Raw genomic sequence first — 13,624 nt, forward strand, 5'->3', positions numbered from 1 at the left:
TCTAAAGTCTGGCCCAGCCTGCATGCAGACGCTTAGTAGCGTGTTTATCGCGAAAAGCCAGCCTTGAGCGATCTAGCTGACGGAGCTAGACGCCATATTGAAATTTACCCAGCAGACCCAGGGGACAAGTTTGGAGTTTTCGCTCGCGGGATTCAATGGGTGCAGACCTCCCACGCCGCTTATTTCCACCCCCCCCCCTTTTCTTAGATAAGTATTGTAAATGAAACTCGAAAAACATTCTTGACGACTCAAGCCAAGGCTAGTGCAACTCCATTATATATTTTGTGGTTCAAAAACGCACCCCCCCCCCTCCTTCCAGTGAAACCCCAACTCAAAATCCGGGGCTCAAAAATGGGGTAGCCAAAAATATTACCCGAAGACCCTGCGGATAAGGTCTGCTAAGAAGAAGGGCATGATAACGATCCATATGTTACCCAGACTTTCACTCCTATCCAAAAAAATCCATACCCCCTCATTATAAAACATCAACATAGACTTCCTAACAAAATTGATATCTCGGCTTATGTTCTGTATTTATTCGGCAAGTATTTTTAATATAAACTAACCATTAGAATGTGTGACTTTAATGCTCTTTACTTCTAATGAAAATAATTTTTTCCGGTAAAACGGATCACTGCCGACCGCACAGACTTGGTAAAAAGCAGCTCCTTGCCAATAAATGCCATTTAACTTGGGCCACGCCCCTTGGGTAACAAATGTCAGTTCAGGGTAGGTGGGTACTTAGACTGCCACTCAACACTCAGGCCAGGCCACTTAGTCTTGAGACACGTGACTATATCCAGCTCAGCAACACTGCTGAAGTCTGTGGGCTCAATACTGGCGATACCCATGGTGTAAATTACCTGAAGAAAAAATTCATTGAATAAGACAACTTGGGTGGTCTCATGCTGGATTAACCTCGTGCGTCATGTTATACGAGCTCATCACTGGCGTTTGGAGTGCGAGAATTATTTAACAAGAGAAAAAAATCCCGTTCACAGTATTTAAACGAAGAAACTACTGGACACAGGACTAATTACAGCTTTTCTTGTGTTGTTTCATGCATACAGTACAAACAAAATAACCTTCCGTTTTGCACCAATGTGGCAACTATAGCATAGTGCAGTTTGGTCTGTCTTTTTTGCGTCCTATGGTTTATGTTGCCTCTATGGTTCATGTGGCCTCAATGCTCCAGGTGGCTCCAGTGGTCCAGGTGGCCCAAATGGTCCACGTGGCTCAAATGGTCCATGTAGCCCCAATGGTCCATGAGGCCCCCATGGTCCATGGGGCCCCTTTGGTACGGTGCAATGTGCTGGATCACCTTTCTTGTAGACTCGCCATCTGTTCTCATGCCAAGACCATTGTAATGGAACACGGTAAAAGGGCTAGTTCTTCCTAACGATGAACTCTAAAAGAAGCAAGGAACAAAACAATTACCTATAATATTTAATTATATGTAGGCATAACTTATCACCAGTGAATTTCAAACCATACTCAACGTTTTACATTTTAACTATTGTAATGATGTGACTCATTCGAGCTTATACACAAGAGAGAAATCGAGACGGAGATTGATCAAACATATACAGTAAACACCCGCGTAAAATTACCTAGAGTTTTAGGAACTACAGACTGAAATTTGACATTTGAAGCACCCTTTTTATAATAACCTAATCAGCCTACTGTGAAAGAAAAGGTTATTATTTGAAATGTTGATTTTCAAAATGTCTGGATAAAATTTATGTGAAACCAATAAAATATAACACGTGAAGAATTTGAAAAGTTCAACATATCAACAAATGATTTTAGTCCTACCTCTCTAGGGAAAAAGTCATCCAAGAAGTTTGGCAGTAGAATGATCCCTACTGAATCAGGATCAAGGCGAGAACGCATAAACTCCACACTGTTAATACAAAAAAAAGTGAGAAACAGAATACAGGCTGCAGTAAGCAGGATAGAAAATGATGTATGTTTTAGTTTGAAAGATCAACATTTGAAACATAAAGATCATATTTACAACAGAAAAACTAAAATCATATATTTCAAAATATGTTTGCATTAATACATTAAGATCTACCCCAATTCTTTATTAAAATTAATATGTGAGAAGATATGCCACTACAGCTACTTACTAATCGGGGTCTGTCTCCAAGTTCAACTCTGCCAGCACATCAATTAGTTTACTACTGTCTATAAAACCATTTTCTGTAGATATATAAAAATGAAACGATTACAAAAAAATAAGGCCCTTGTTCGCTTTCTACTGGCTTAGAGAAAACAAGAAGGCATCAATAAAATGTTCAATTCGCCTTGGATTTATTACCCAATTTCCTTAAACTCCAATCCGAAACCCAGATAATTCAAAGTTCTTACTACATTGAACTATTTTTTTGTTTCCTTAACAACAGTTTACCATTTCACTTCCTTCTCTATCCTCATTAAAGTTTTGACAAATTGTGATTATTTTGGTTGTTTACTGTTCACTATTGGATTCTGTCCAAACATACATATGCAGATAACATTTAGTTATTAAAATTTGACCTTATTTGAAACTAAGTTAAGAAAAGTATGTTGTGATGGTGTCATGTTGAGACCCCTTCCCAGGTTAAGGTGAATGTATTGTACAAACCCTGCTGATCAAAGGCTTTAAACACTCTCTTTGCTTTATCCACAGGCTGCTCCGTCCCTGACAGGTCTCGTTCCTGCAAACAGGCGAGAAATAAAAGTTTATGAAACCTTGTAGTCCATTTCTCTTTAAAATCCACCTATAAAATACAGTACGTAATTGAGAGTTATTGCTGCTGCACTATCATTCGCTCTTGATTAACCAATACATTAGTAACCTGTTGATGTTATAAAGCAGTTTGTGGTGATGAATACACATTCTTCTGTACCCCTTTCCTTCCCGGGGGTTTGCTGTCTCATACTACCTACTCTACCCCTTTCCTCCCTGGGACTAGCAGTCTTGTACTACCTACTGTACCCCTCCCCTCCCTGGGACAAGAAGTCTTGCACTACCTACTGTACCCATCCCCTCAATGGGACTAGCAGTCTTGTAATACCTACTGTACCCCTCCCTGGGACAAGAAGTCTTGTACTACCTACTGTACCCATTCCCTTCCCTGGGAATAGCAGTCTTGTACTACCTACTGTACCCATCCCCTCCCTGGGAATAGCAGTCTTTGTAATACCTAATGTACCCATCCCCTCCCTGGGAATAGCAGTCTTTGTAATACCTACTGTACCCATCACCCCCCTGGGACTAGCAGTCTTGTACTCCCTACTGTACCAATCCCCTCCCTGGGAATAGCAGTCTTGTACTACCTACTGTACCCCTCCCCTCCCTGGGACAAGAAGTCTTGTACTACCTACTGTACCCCTCCCTGGGACAAGAAGTCTTGTACTACCTACTCTACCCCTCCCTTCTCTGGGGCTATACTATACCTACTGTTGAGAACAGTACTGATAGGTGTGTTTCACTCCCAAGTAGCCATATGGGGTACTCTGGTCCTTTCAGGAAGCTTCCAACCTAGAAAACAGTTGCAATAATGAATTGAAGTTTTGAAGTTGAAATGGATGAGTGTCATGCAGTCAATGAATCAATTAAGGGTGGGGGAGAATATTTCATCCTAGTCCATGTCTAGTGTCATGTCATACTTTTGCTCTGCTCTGAAACACACCTATCATGGTTAAAACTGATTATCAATGATTGTCAAGAAGGTTAGCATTCAAGGTGTGGAATACGAGTATAAGGCAATCCATAGACAAAGCACAGGATTTTGGACATCCAGGGGATAATGAATGGATTATTCTTCTGAAGCATACCTCACAATACCTATGTGCTTCTAATAAAGTAAGAAATCCAATATTGCACTGTTTTGGAATACCTCGTAGCTCTAAAAGGCACAAGAAAATTATATTAGGAGGGTTAAGAGGTTATATAAACAAGCTCATCAACCGAAGCCTGCATCATTTTTACCATGTTCTCAAATGTGAATCATGCCACACATGTGTAACACTTACCCAAGCTACCAACATTTCATTTTGGTCCCAGATGTGACATATGCTGTATAACACTTACCCAAGCTGGCAATATTTTTACTATGGTCCCAGATGTGAGACACGCCATACCCAGTGATAAGAAGATTGATCAGTGTCTGACTGAAAAAAAAACAAAAACAATATTTTCAATTGACTTAACGTAGTGACATGTAGTAGGTGTGTGAACAATCTACCTTGGCTAAAATGTGAAGAGCCTCACATAGGGTAAAAGTAATCATATGTGGAGGATGTGTCATTAACTTACCTTCCATGCCCAAAATCTGGATCAACCAAAGGCTCATTTGAATCCTCCATTTCCTGTTTTATTGTGTCTATACCCTATGAAAAAACAAACAATACTTAATTAGAAACTATGAGCCCTGGTTAAAATAAAGTGCCTATATGTACTTTGCATTAAGTTGCAATAATTCACTTACTCTGGTTAAAATAATGGAATAGAGAAACAATAAGACTCCAAAGTGACTTTCAAATATATTAGTATTTCTGGTTATTAGACTTCTGGTTTCTTCTATATTTCTGCACTTGATTGATCTGGAAAACAAACATGTATGTGTCACCCACTGAACTATGAAGAGCTGCATATAAATTATAATAAGACAGGGCAACTGGTTGCCTAACAACTTAGGACCTGTGCTTAGCGGACAGTTACCTAAACGCCTTGGTTTCTTTGCCTAGTGTACATTCACCTAACGATTTGGTTGCCATTATAACCGAATAGCATTGATTCAGCATAAAAAGCAGATCAAATTTTATGAAACAGGTTATTCATACAGTTAGATATATTCAGGCTTTGACTTTGTGGATAATTTTGCCAAATGAGTAGGAATAACATGACATACCTTAATGACGAATGTAAATCTTTACTTGTTAGGTTTCGTAAACTTTGTTGACATATAGTTTTGTGATAGTTTGAAAACTCTGAAATGAAAAAAATATATATATTTTTTTAATTTTCTTTTTCTACAGCAGATCTGGAGCACTTGGATAACAAATGGCCCTTTTTCTATGTCCTTAGGGCTGTTCTTAAAATGTAAAATATATTATCCAATTATATTAGGGCTCACCTGTAGAATCAGGCATCTTTTGTGATTTTTCCTGGCTTTCTTGTCCCGACAGACAAGGTGGGTGGTCTTTCATTAATACTAGGGCTATGTTATCATCTGCTTTTACCATTTGCAACATCTGACATAGAGTTCGGGCTAACAGGTCTGTTGCTTGCTCAGCTAAAACACAAAGGATTAATATATTACACAGACACTTTTTATAGAGGCTCCCTTCTTATGCTGTGGAACCCCAGCTGTCGATATGTCAGGTCTCGCAAGCTAACCTTCCCTGCAACTATATTAAGGGACATGGGGGTCCCGCAGCAGGACCTGTCATCTGCCATGGCAGACATCTCGGCCAAGGCCATAGGATAATGGCCATAGGATAATGATTATGATGAGACACTTTTAGTACATTTTTGTGCTTTAAAAAAGTGCATTCAAGTACAGCCTTCTAAAAAAATATTTTAGGAGCAGGTTATTGTGAGTTTTGAGGCGGTTTGGTTGATGCCCACTAACAAAACAAAAATAATATATTTCCATCTGGGTAGAGCTGTCAAACCTTCAGAGGAGGTGGCTAATGGTGGTGCAGAAACAGAAAGTTTTTGTTGACATTTAAAATGCACCCCAACTGTCAAAGCCAATGTTTTTAAGCAAAAAAATTATCACAATTTTTAGGCCCATACCAAGGAATATTCTTTGGGGGTGCCAAATCCAAAAATAAAGTGGACATAACTTTTCCGGGGGAGGATAGGAGTGTTATGATAAAAATCTGGCCACCCCCGAAAGAACAAAAAGGGATTTTTTATGCCTTTGCAGTATCTCCAAGGACTTTAATTATTGGATTTGGATACAAAAATTAATGACATACCAAAGTTATCTAGAATGCCTTTTTATCTACTTTGCTTATGCTCCATAGTTTTGTCTACGAATAGCACGTCTTTTGCGATCCAAAAGTGGACTTTTGGCCATTGTGGGCGTTGCGCACCCCCCTGGGGACGTGCCTGATTTTTCATTAACTTGAAATTGGAACTGCTAAGATTGTAACCTATTCCTGTATTTTAAATATATTGGCTGGAAAAGACTATAGGTGAAATGCTCAAATGGAGTTAGCAATTGCTACAACATACAGTATAACATTATGTTTGAATTAGTGTGTTAGCACTTACTACAACGTACAGTATAAGAAATGTTTGAATAAGTATGTTTTATAGACAAATCTTACCAACCTGTTATTTGCCTCCAGCCACTTGATTCATGTTTAGAAATCCCATCACAAAATAACACGTTCTTGATAAGATGAGCCTGTTGAAAATGTATAGTAGTTATAGTACAATTGTTTCAGGAATTTGCCAGCTTCGGAATAAATTAATTTCAAGGGTCCCAATACCAATCAGCATACCTATGGAGTTTAAACTTTGAACTCAAACCAGAGACTAAGTCAGATTGAAATCAATTGAAATAAAACCAGAGATTAAGCAAGATGAACTCAAACCGGAGAACATTATCCAGATTGAACTCAATTAAACCTTCTATTTTAGTTAAATTGGTTCAAGTAGACACTCTGGGAATACCAATAACATACATAGCTGTCAACCCAACTTGGACAGAAATCTTGCAAAATCAGGTGAAATACAGTAAATACAGTCATGTAAAAAAAAATACAAAAAAAACAAGAGAGCCAATGCAGGTGAAGAATTGTGGTGGTTTCGCTAGAAATCTAGTTCACTCAAAAGCCAGTTCACTCCTAGGAGAAGTTGTTTGGCTCGAAACCTTGGTGGGTTTGCTCGAAGATTTAATACCATGTTTTTATATTTTGTGTTTTCCCTATTAACACAGCATAGAGCAAATGAGGTGAATTTTAACCCTGAGTTAAATTCCTCATGAAAGTATATCAAACCAAGGCTTCAAGCGAAACATCTTCTAGCGAGGCGGGTTTCTAGCGAAACCACTGCATACCTGGCTGAATACAGAGGATGTATGAACATTCTAAAAAATAGACTTGTGATCCCTGAATTTTGTGCTTGTGATGATAATCTAAATTATGTATATAAAAACTTGCAGTAGGAACTATTACTTGCACTGAAGCTATAACGGCGCAGGGACCTCCTTCAAGTTGAACAAGGGCACTTGGTTCATCCTGGCTAAACACAAACCCTGAAACACACAAAGAAAAGGCAAAAAATCCGTCAAAAAAAATATTACAAATTAAGGACAGCGGAACCGGGAAGGAAGGAGATGTTAGCCCACCGAGACAAGGTCGAAAAAAGTTATTATTGGGTTTTATCAACCCATGCTTCGTCTTAAACTATTTTACAGGTACTGTTTCTTATAGTTAGTAAGATCCGAAAGTTCACCGAAAAAAAAAGCCCATCATTTTGGAAAAGGGCACGTTGTAAAGGAAGCGATTGCATTATATCTATACAGTCTACCTTGAGACCATCTTTTGAAATTATCTTCGTTCAAATCTGATCCCCATACAAAGCAGGAAAGATCATCAAAAACATTGCCGTCTGCTATCCCCTCGTCCGCCATCTTGTAAAACTACCATGATGCCTTGCGAGGACAGCTGAGGTCTTCCACAGGTACCCCAAGCTCACAGTGTGTGATCAAGCTACATTGTTAGCTTCTTGTATCTTGTGGTATCCTCAAGTCTCCAATATTGCGGAGCCCAACCCTCGCTCGCATAGCCGATGTGAGATCTTACAAAAGCAATATAGAAAAGCATCTTACGGCCTGGCCCGCAAATGCCCCCAAAAAAACCACATAGTTGGTCTTTTGCGTGCCGGGGATCATTCAGGGGCCTGTACAGGCCCCAAATGCGGGCAATGGGGGCGAAAGAACCCAAGTGTCCTTGTTACAACACTAGAAACATGGGACTCCACGTGAGTTAAAGAGTGGAGTTAAAGTACAAGTTGCAGACATTAGTCCCAATAAATAAAGCAACTGCAGTGTTGTCTGAGGACCATTCACATAGAGTTAGACACCGTGGTGATCCTGGTTCCTAATTCCTCAGTTACTAGTCAGTTCCTAATCGGGGTCAGGGGGGGTAATTCATAAAAAATGCTATAATGGTAAAAATACCTCATTTACCGAGTAAAATCAGCTACTTTCTATGGGAAGCCATCATAAATACGTCCATTTTTTTGTTATTTTTTTGGATTCTAGACTAAAGTCTAGTAGAGTATCTTGTCTGGTTCCTAGGTTAGACGATTGCAATTTTCTATGTAATACACAAGGAAATAACTCTAATGTGACTACAAAAGGAAGAATATCATGTGTTTTTATAACGTTTATACCGATTTAGCGCTCATTTATTGCTAACTTTTCAAACAGTAAACGAATCAAATCAAAATCCATACCCCTGACAGAGGCGACTTGGAGCAAGTATAACGTAGAGTAAGCACCCCGGACCACGGTGCTAGTTTAGCTTCTTTCAATTTTTAAATCTAGGTCATATATTATACACAAGCGATGAATAAACAGAAATAAATACTTATTTTTATTGTATATCTTTGCCTCCTCCTTTGAGCTAATTACAACATAAGTTTAACCCTCTAAATTTGTCATACTATCTCTTCCGTTTAAATTTCTGTCCTGGATCATCGGATGCCTTGGGCTGCAGATGCCGCATGCTCTTTGAAACCTGAAATGCAGCAGAAAAGTCAATTTTGGGAAACATAGATTGTGGAAGTTGCCTTTTTTGATAAATGAACTTCCGGAGCTGTAGCACTCCTCGAAATATTTGAGGGAAGATGAAGAAACATTAAGGACCTTAACCTTAAATGGCAACGTGGACGACGACGCAGAAAACAAGGGAATTTGATTCAGAATTAAATAGAAGCACGTGGAAATGCATTCTGTCTGATACATTTCAGCCGTTTTCCATAAAACCACGACGTGAAAACTATAAGTTTCACGGTCAGTTGAGGAAAAGGACGCCACGCGCGAAAACATCTTTTCGATCGCGTTATCCTGGCCATCATCGTCGTCGTCCCTTTTTAGAAAGCATTCAGGGCACGGCCATGACCCTCCTGGTCATTTCCATATTTTTAATATAAGGGAGGGGAGGGGGGGGCTTTCCTTTCTATGACTCTGCATACTGACCTTATTAACTTGACTGAAAGATTTTTGTTTTAATGTTTTCCGTATTGAAGCTCTGCTTTCTTCCTGTTGACACCAATTGATCATTATGTCAGCTTATATGTCCTAGGGCTATATAGACCAATTCATTATGATTTCATCTTAGTTGAGATATCCTAGGACTATATAGACCAATTCATTATGATCCTAGGACTATAGTGCTGTGGCTTAGTGCGTCCTGTCAGCTAAGTCGTTTGATATCTCAGGGCTATGTAAGACAGATTGTGTACCTCAGTTTCTTCTTGCATGGTTTCATCTTTAACTGCTGAGGCTGCAGCAATGTCAGAATCAACATTGTCTTCAGGCATCATAAGTAAAGAACTAGACGGCTGGTGCAACACATGCTGAAAAAGTCAAATTGATTCATTTGAAAAGCTGTAAAAGAAAAATACTTTTTCCAATACCATATAATCTAAGACCGAGGAGCTTAACCAGGTCCAAGGCCAACACAAAATTATTCCACTGACTGCAGGGCGATAGGAAGAGTATTTGTTAGGCACTTTCTGTGTTTGATTAAAAAACCTGTTCAAGTTACTTTGCGTAATCCGAGCAACTACCCTGAGGCGTGAGATGTCCCCGACCCACTAGCCGACATGACAGCCAAATCGTGATTTATTATCAAAAGTTAGCCTAACAATCCTTTTCCTACCGTCCTTGTATTAACTTAATGTTACCTCTTCCAAATTTACACAATATACAAATCAAATTTTTTCATCCTCACTTACCATGGCCAGCCCTAAACGGACAAAATTACAGTTCAACTATTAAAAAAATTCACACATGCTTGCTGTCACCCCCATCCTTTAGGATTTAAGGCACATTTCCCCAGATTTTAGTGTCCAGACCAAAAAAAATATTTTGCATAAACCAGCGCTAAGGTAGTTTTCTTTATCTACCTGATGACATCTTTTTTGCTTCCAGTCTTCAAATTTAAAAATATCCCTATAAGACCAAAAAAGGCATTACAAGCATTAATTTTTTGGTCAATCTTATCATGTCACCAATTACATGTACTGTAATGTAACACTAGAAATAACATGATATTAGCTTTAAAAACCACAAGAAATTTGTTTAGGGCCAGATGGTTGACATCAATCAAAACTTTTCATGACATCCCCGAGTGATGCACGTTTTCCCATCAATGTGGTGTTTGATTCTTTCACATGTCAACCTTTGCACATCAGGGTTAACTTTCCTACCTTGCAAGCTCTGATGGAAATTTATCAGATATCATGGCAACTGTGTTTGGATTTACAACATCACTTCCTTGTGTAGCTCGTTTCTTCAGTTTTTGATACCGAGAATGCACTTCTAGCAGTTTCTGTGAAAAAAGACGTTATTGCCATACATATTTAAACCTGGCCAGAAAATGAAAGTAGTATCTATGCAACTTTGGGCCAGCATTGTAACCACAGAAAACAAACAAGAGCATGAACACAATTCAGTGACACAATTATCTGGGTAACACCCAAGGGAAACTAGACAGGATAGTGTCTAAATATGTTTTAAGATCCTGACAACTCCCCCCCCTCCCCCCTTATTCAATCACCATTTTTTTCCTATAAAAGATCGCAAAGTTTTTTCCTATAAAATCTATGCCTGTACCCCACCCTACCACCTTGGCAAATCACACAGTACCTCCACTGCACCATATGCTAGTTCTACACAGCTGTTTGCCTCTACAGAAACAGCACAAGCCCGTTCTCTCTCTTGGCAAGTGATGGCTTCTCTTGAACCATAAGCAAGCTATGATGATTAAAAATCACATAACATATTGGTATCAAACTTCTAAATATAAAACATAATTTGAGGTACAGTTACAACTTAGGACAGCTCACAAGCACCAGGTGTAAATAACAATAGCATGCACTGCTCAAACAAGCAGGCACAACTGCCATATTTTCAGTGTGTATTGCTGTTAAATATTAATAAGATCTTTAAATCAGTAACCCTTAATGTACCTGTGTTGGCATAGCACAGAAAATAAATGCTCTGTCATTTTTTAGTGACCTCAGGATGAAATCAGCATCATAATGCTACAAAACAAAGGCAGCAATCAAAACACTTCACAGTTGTAGAAGAAATAGAATAAAACCTTACTTTGTCAATCCTGAATTGTTCATGGAGGTCATTCAAATCCTTCCACATGGGTAAAGTCATCCGTATCTGTCAAATACAAAAAAAGGATAATAAATAAAATACTGTATATAAGTATTTCTGTAAACAGGAATGCCACAATAAACAAAAACCACACTGCTAATAAAGTCATGTAAAATGATTCAAATAATGGTAATAAAATTCTAAAAGGCTAAAGTACTGTGTCATTTTCTATTTGCAATATTCATTGCAAATAAAGATGAAAAAAATTATATAGCTCTTATACAAACCATGTTCTAAGCACTTCACATTTAAAATCCTACTATGTATTAAGAACAACAATTCCGCGAGAATTGAGGAACACAAGCTTCTAGTAAGCTTACATACGTTCAAAAAGTCAAATTCAGGGCCAAGAAACAGAAAGATGCTATCCATGTCTCGACGGGGAATCAAACCAGTTTCAGCAGAGGTGAGAGGCCCCATACGCTGACGAACTAACACACTGGGCCACCCATGATCCCATAAGATGACTTGGATATAGCGCATAAAAAATACACTATCTGGGATAAGCCTACAATAACAAATACCTTAATCTTGGGCTTGCACAACTGAGTGTGATAGATGGCATAGAGGCAGTAGAGTGCACCAACGCGATATTGAAATGTGCAGGATGAGGAAAGATACGAGCTGACTACACGGTAGAGATAATCAACAATCTGAAAGAGAAATTGTTACCTACAGTGAATATGCAGGAAAATCTATAAATAAATAAGATTGAAATGTCCATTGTAGACTACCATAGATTTAACAAATGGTTGACTACAGATTTCTTCAAACAGAAAATCAGAAACCTCAATTCTTTTATTTTCTATTTTTAAGGCTTTTATGGCAATGTGGTAAGGCGGACACAACAGGGGGAGTACAGTGCTTTTATCAGCTATGTTATAAGCACCTCACACCCCATACATCCTGATGCACCAACTCGCTGCATTACCTGTTCCTCTGTTTCTTGTGTCATGCTTGATTACCATATCCTATTGAATAGTTAATCTGACAAGTCTGTTCTAATTCCATTCGGTGTTTTGCTTTAGTCAACATGTTATCATGCCTGCCAAGTCCAACCAAAACAAAACAAGAAGATTGACAACTGATAAGAGACCCACCTGAATTCTTCCATTGAAATCCTTGCGACCACTGTAAACACCAAGATTGTAAGTTAATTCTAGGGTTTTTTTGTGTTCATTTAAAATATCTACTGTTCTGTCGATATCTTAAACAACTAAGACACTTCACATTGAACAAATTAATCAAAGATCTCCTTTGAATGGAGTTTTCTTAGACAAAAATAAAAAAGTGAGAAACAAAAATGAGTTCCAAAAAACTGTAAAAACTTTTTCTGCTAACAAAAAGGAGAACCGATAAGCATTTAAGAGACAAGGAAGAGCTCTAGGATTTAGTGAATACTGTAAGGAGTCTCCTAAAAAATTTGTACACTATATTAATGCCTGGGTCGTTTGCGCTAGCATAGAATTTAACTTTTTGCATTACACTGTGTAAATGTCACCAATTCACTGCATATCTACTGCAGGAGAATTCAAAAAATAAAATGATTGGCAAATGTCATGTGTCTGATCACATGATAACGCCATCAATCAAAAGAAAACATTACCAAAAGTGGTGCAGTTAAGGCAGGGTTAAAATAGTTTAAGGCAACTCTCCAAATTTCAACTGCTTTTAGCTTGAGTTAGTATATTCCAAGCCTTAATACACTTTTGACAATCGGGTCGTCTTTTCTCTCACCTCTGTTTCGTACTTAAGTACTTATATTAATCAATTCTCAAAAAAATATAAATAGGCCGCAAATGCAACACTAAAGCCTTACCAGTGAATAAACGAGAAGTTCATCTCTTTCCATATTTGAGAAAATATTTCAAACCGCACGGTGCTGTGGCTTTCAAATCGAGAAAGCAGTAAGCGACAATCATCTATCATCCCATCCGCCATCTTGGATGGCGCTTGTGCGTAGCTCCGCTGACCGTATGCTCTTCAGATACGATGGATATTTTCTTTACTAAAAAGTTATTTTTACTTCTAATTTAAAGAAAAATGACACAAAAAAGTATAACTCTTGTTCACATGACATTCATCATATTATTTCAAGCAAATCGAGTAAAGTATATCTGCGCCACAGGGAACCCATAAAATGATGCGTTCGATGGCGCTAAAAAATAATAATTGAAAGATTCTTTTCTACATATAAAAATAAAAAAATAAAAAGC

General features: G+C 38.3%; 2 protein-coding genes across 3 annotated transcripts; both read right to left on the bottom strand.

Moving 5' to 3' along the window:
• Positions 1-516: 516 nt before the first annotated feature.
• Positions 517-7,689, bottom strand: LOC5514300 (ubiquitin carboxyl-terminal hydrolase MINDY-3). Its single transcript, XM_048723341.1, has 15 exons — positions 7,538-7,689; positions 7,183-7,262; positions 6,335-6,410; positions 5,127-5,285; positions 4,902-4,980; positions 4,479-4,593; positions 4,307-4,380; positions 4,082-4,161; positions 3,826-3,896; positions 3,449-3,529; positions 2,630-2,702; positions 2,133-2,205; positions 1,816-1,903; positions 1,322-1,408; positions 517-863 (listed from the first exon to the last, which is right to left on the bottom strand). The coding sequence occupies exons 1-15, from the start codon at positions 7,638-7,640 to the stop codon at positions 720-722; spliced, it is 1,383 nt and encodes a 460-aa protein (XP_048579298.1). The 5' UTR covers positions 7,641-7,689; the 3' UTR covers positions 517-719.
• A 905-nt stretch (positions 7,690-8,594) lies between these two features.
• Positions 8,595-13,396, bottom strand: LOC5514297 (snRNA-activating protein complex subunit 1). Of its 2 annotated transcripts, XM_001634436.3 has the most exons (11): positions 13,228-13,395; positions 12,509-12,539; positions 11,933-12,061; positions 11,349-11,414; positions 11,210-11,284; positions 10,887-10,994; positions 10,448-10,569; positions 10,145-10,190; positions 9,479-9,592; positions 9,213-9,275; positions 8,595-8,751 (listed from the first exon to the last, which is right to left on the bottom strand). In XM_001634436.3, the coding sequence occupies exons 1-11, from the start codon at positions 13,347-13,349 to the stop codon at positions 8,677-8,679; spliced, it is 951 nt and encodes a 316-aa protein (XP_001634486.1). In that variant the 5' UTR covers positions 13,350-13,395; the 3' UTR covers positions 8,595-8,676. The 2 variants fall into 2 exon arrangements, with proteins under 2 accessions (XP_001634486.1, XP_032239832.1); XM_032383941.2 differs by lacking the exon at positions 11,210-11,284 and having other exon boundaries at positions 13,228-13,396.
• Positions 13,397-13,624: the final 228 nt, after the last annotated feature.

The sequence above is a fragment of the Nematostella vectensis genome, chromosome 2, assembly GCF_932526225.1.
Source record: "Nematostella vectensis chromosome 2, jaNemVect1.1, whole genome shotgun sequence".
Lineage (NCBI taxonomy): Eukaryota > Metazoa > Cnidaria > Anthozoa > Actiniaria > Edwardsiidae > Nematostella > Nematostella vectensis.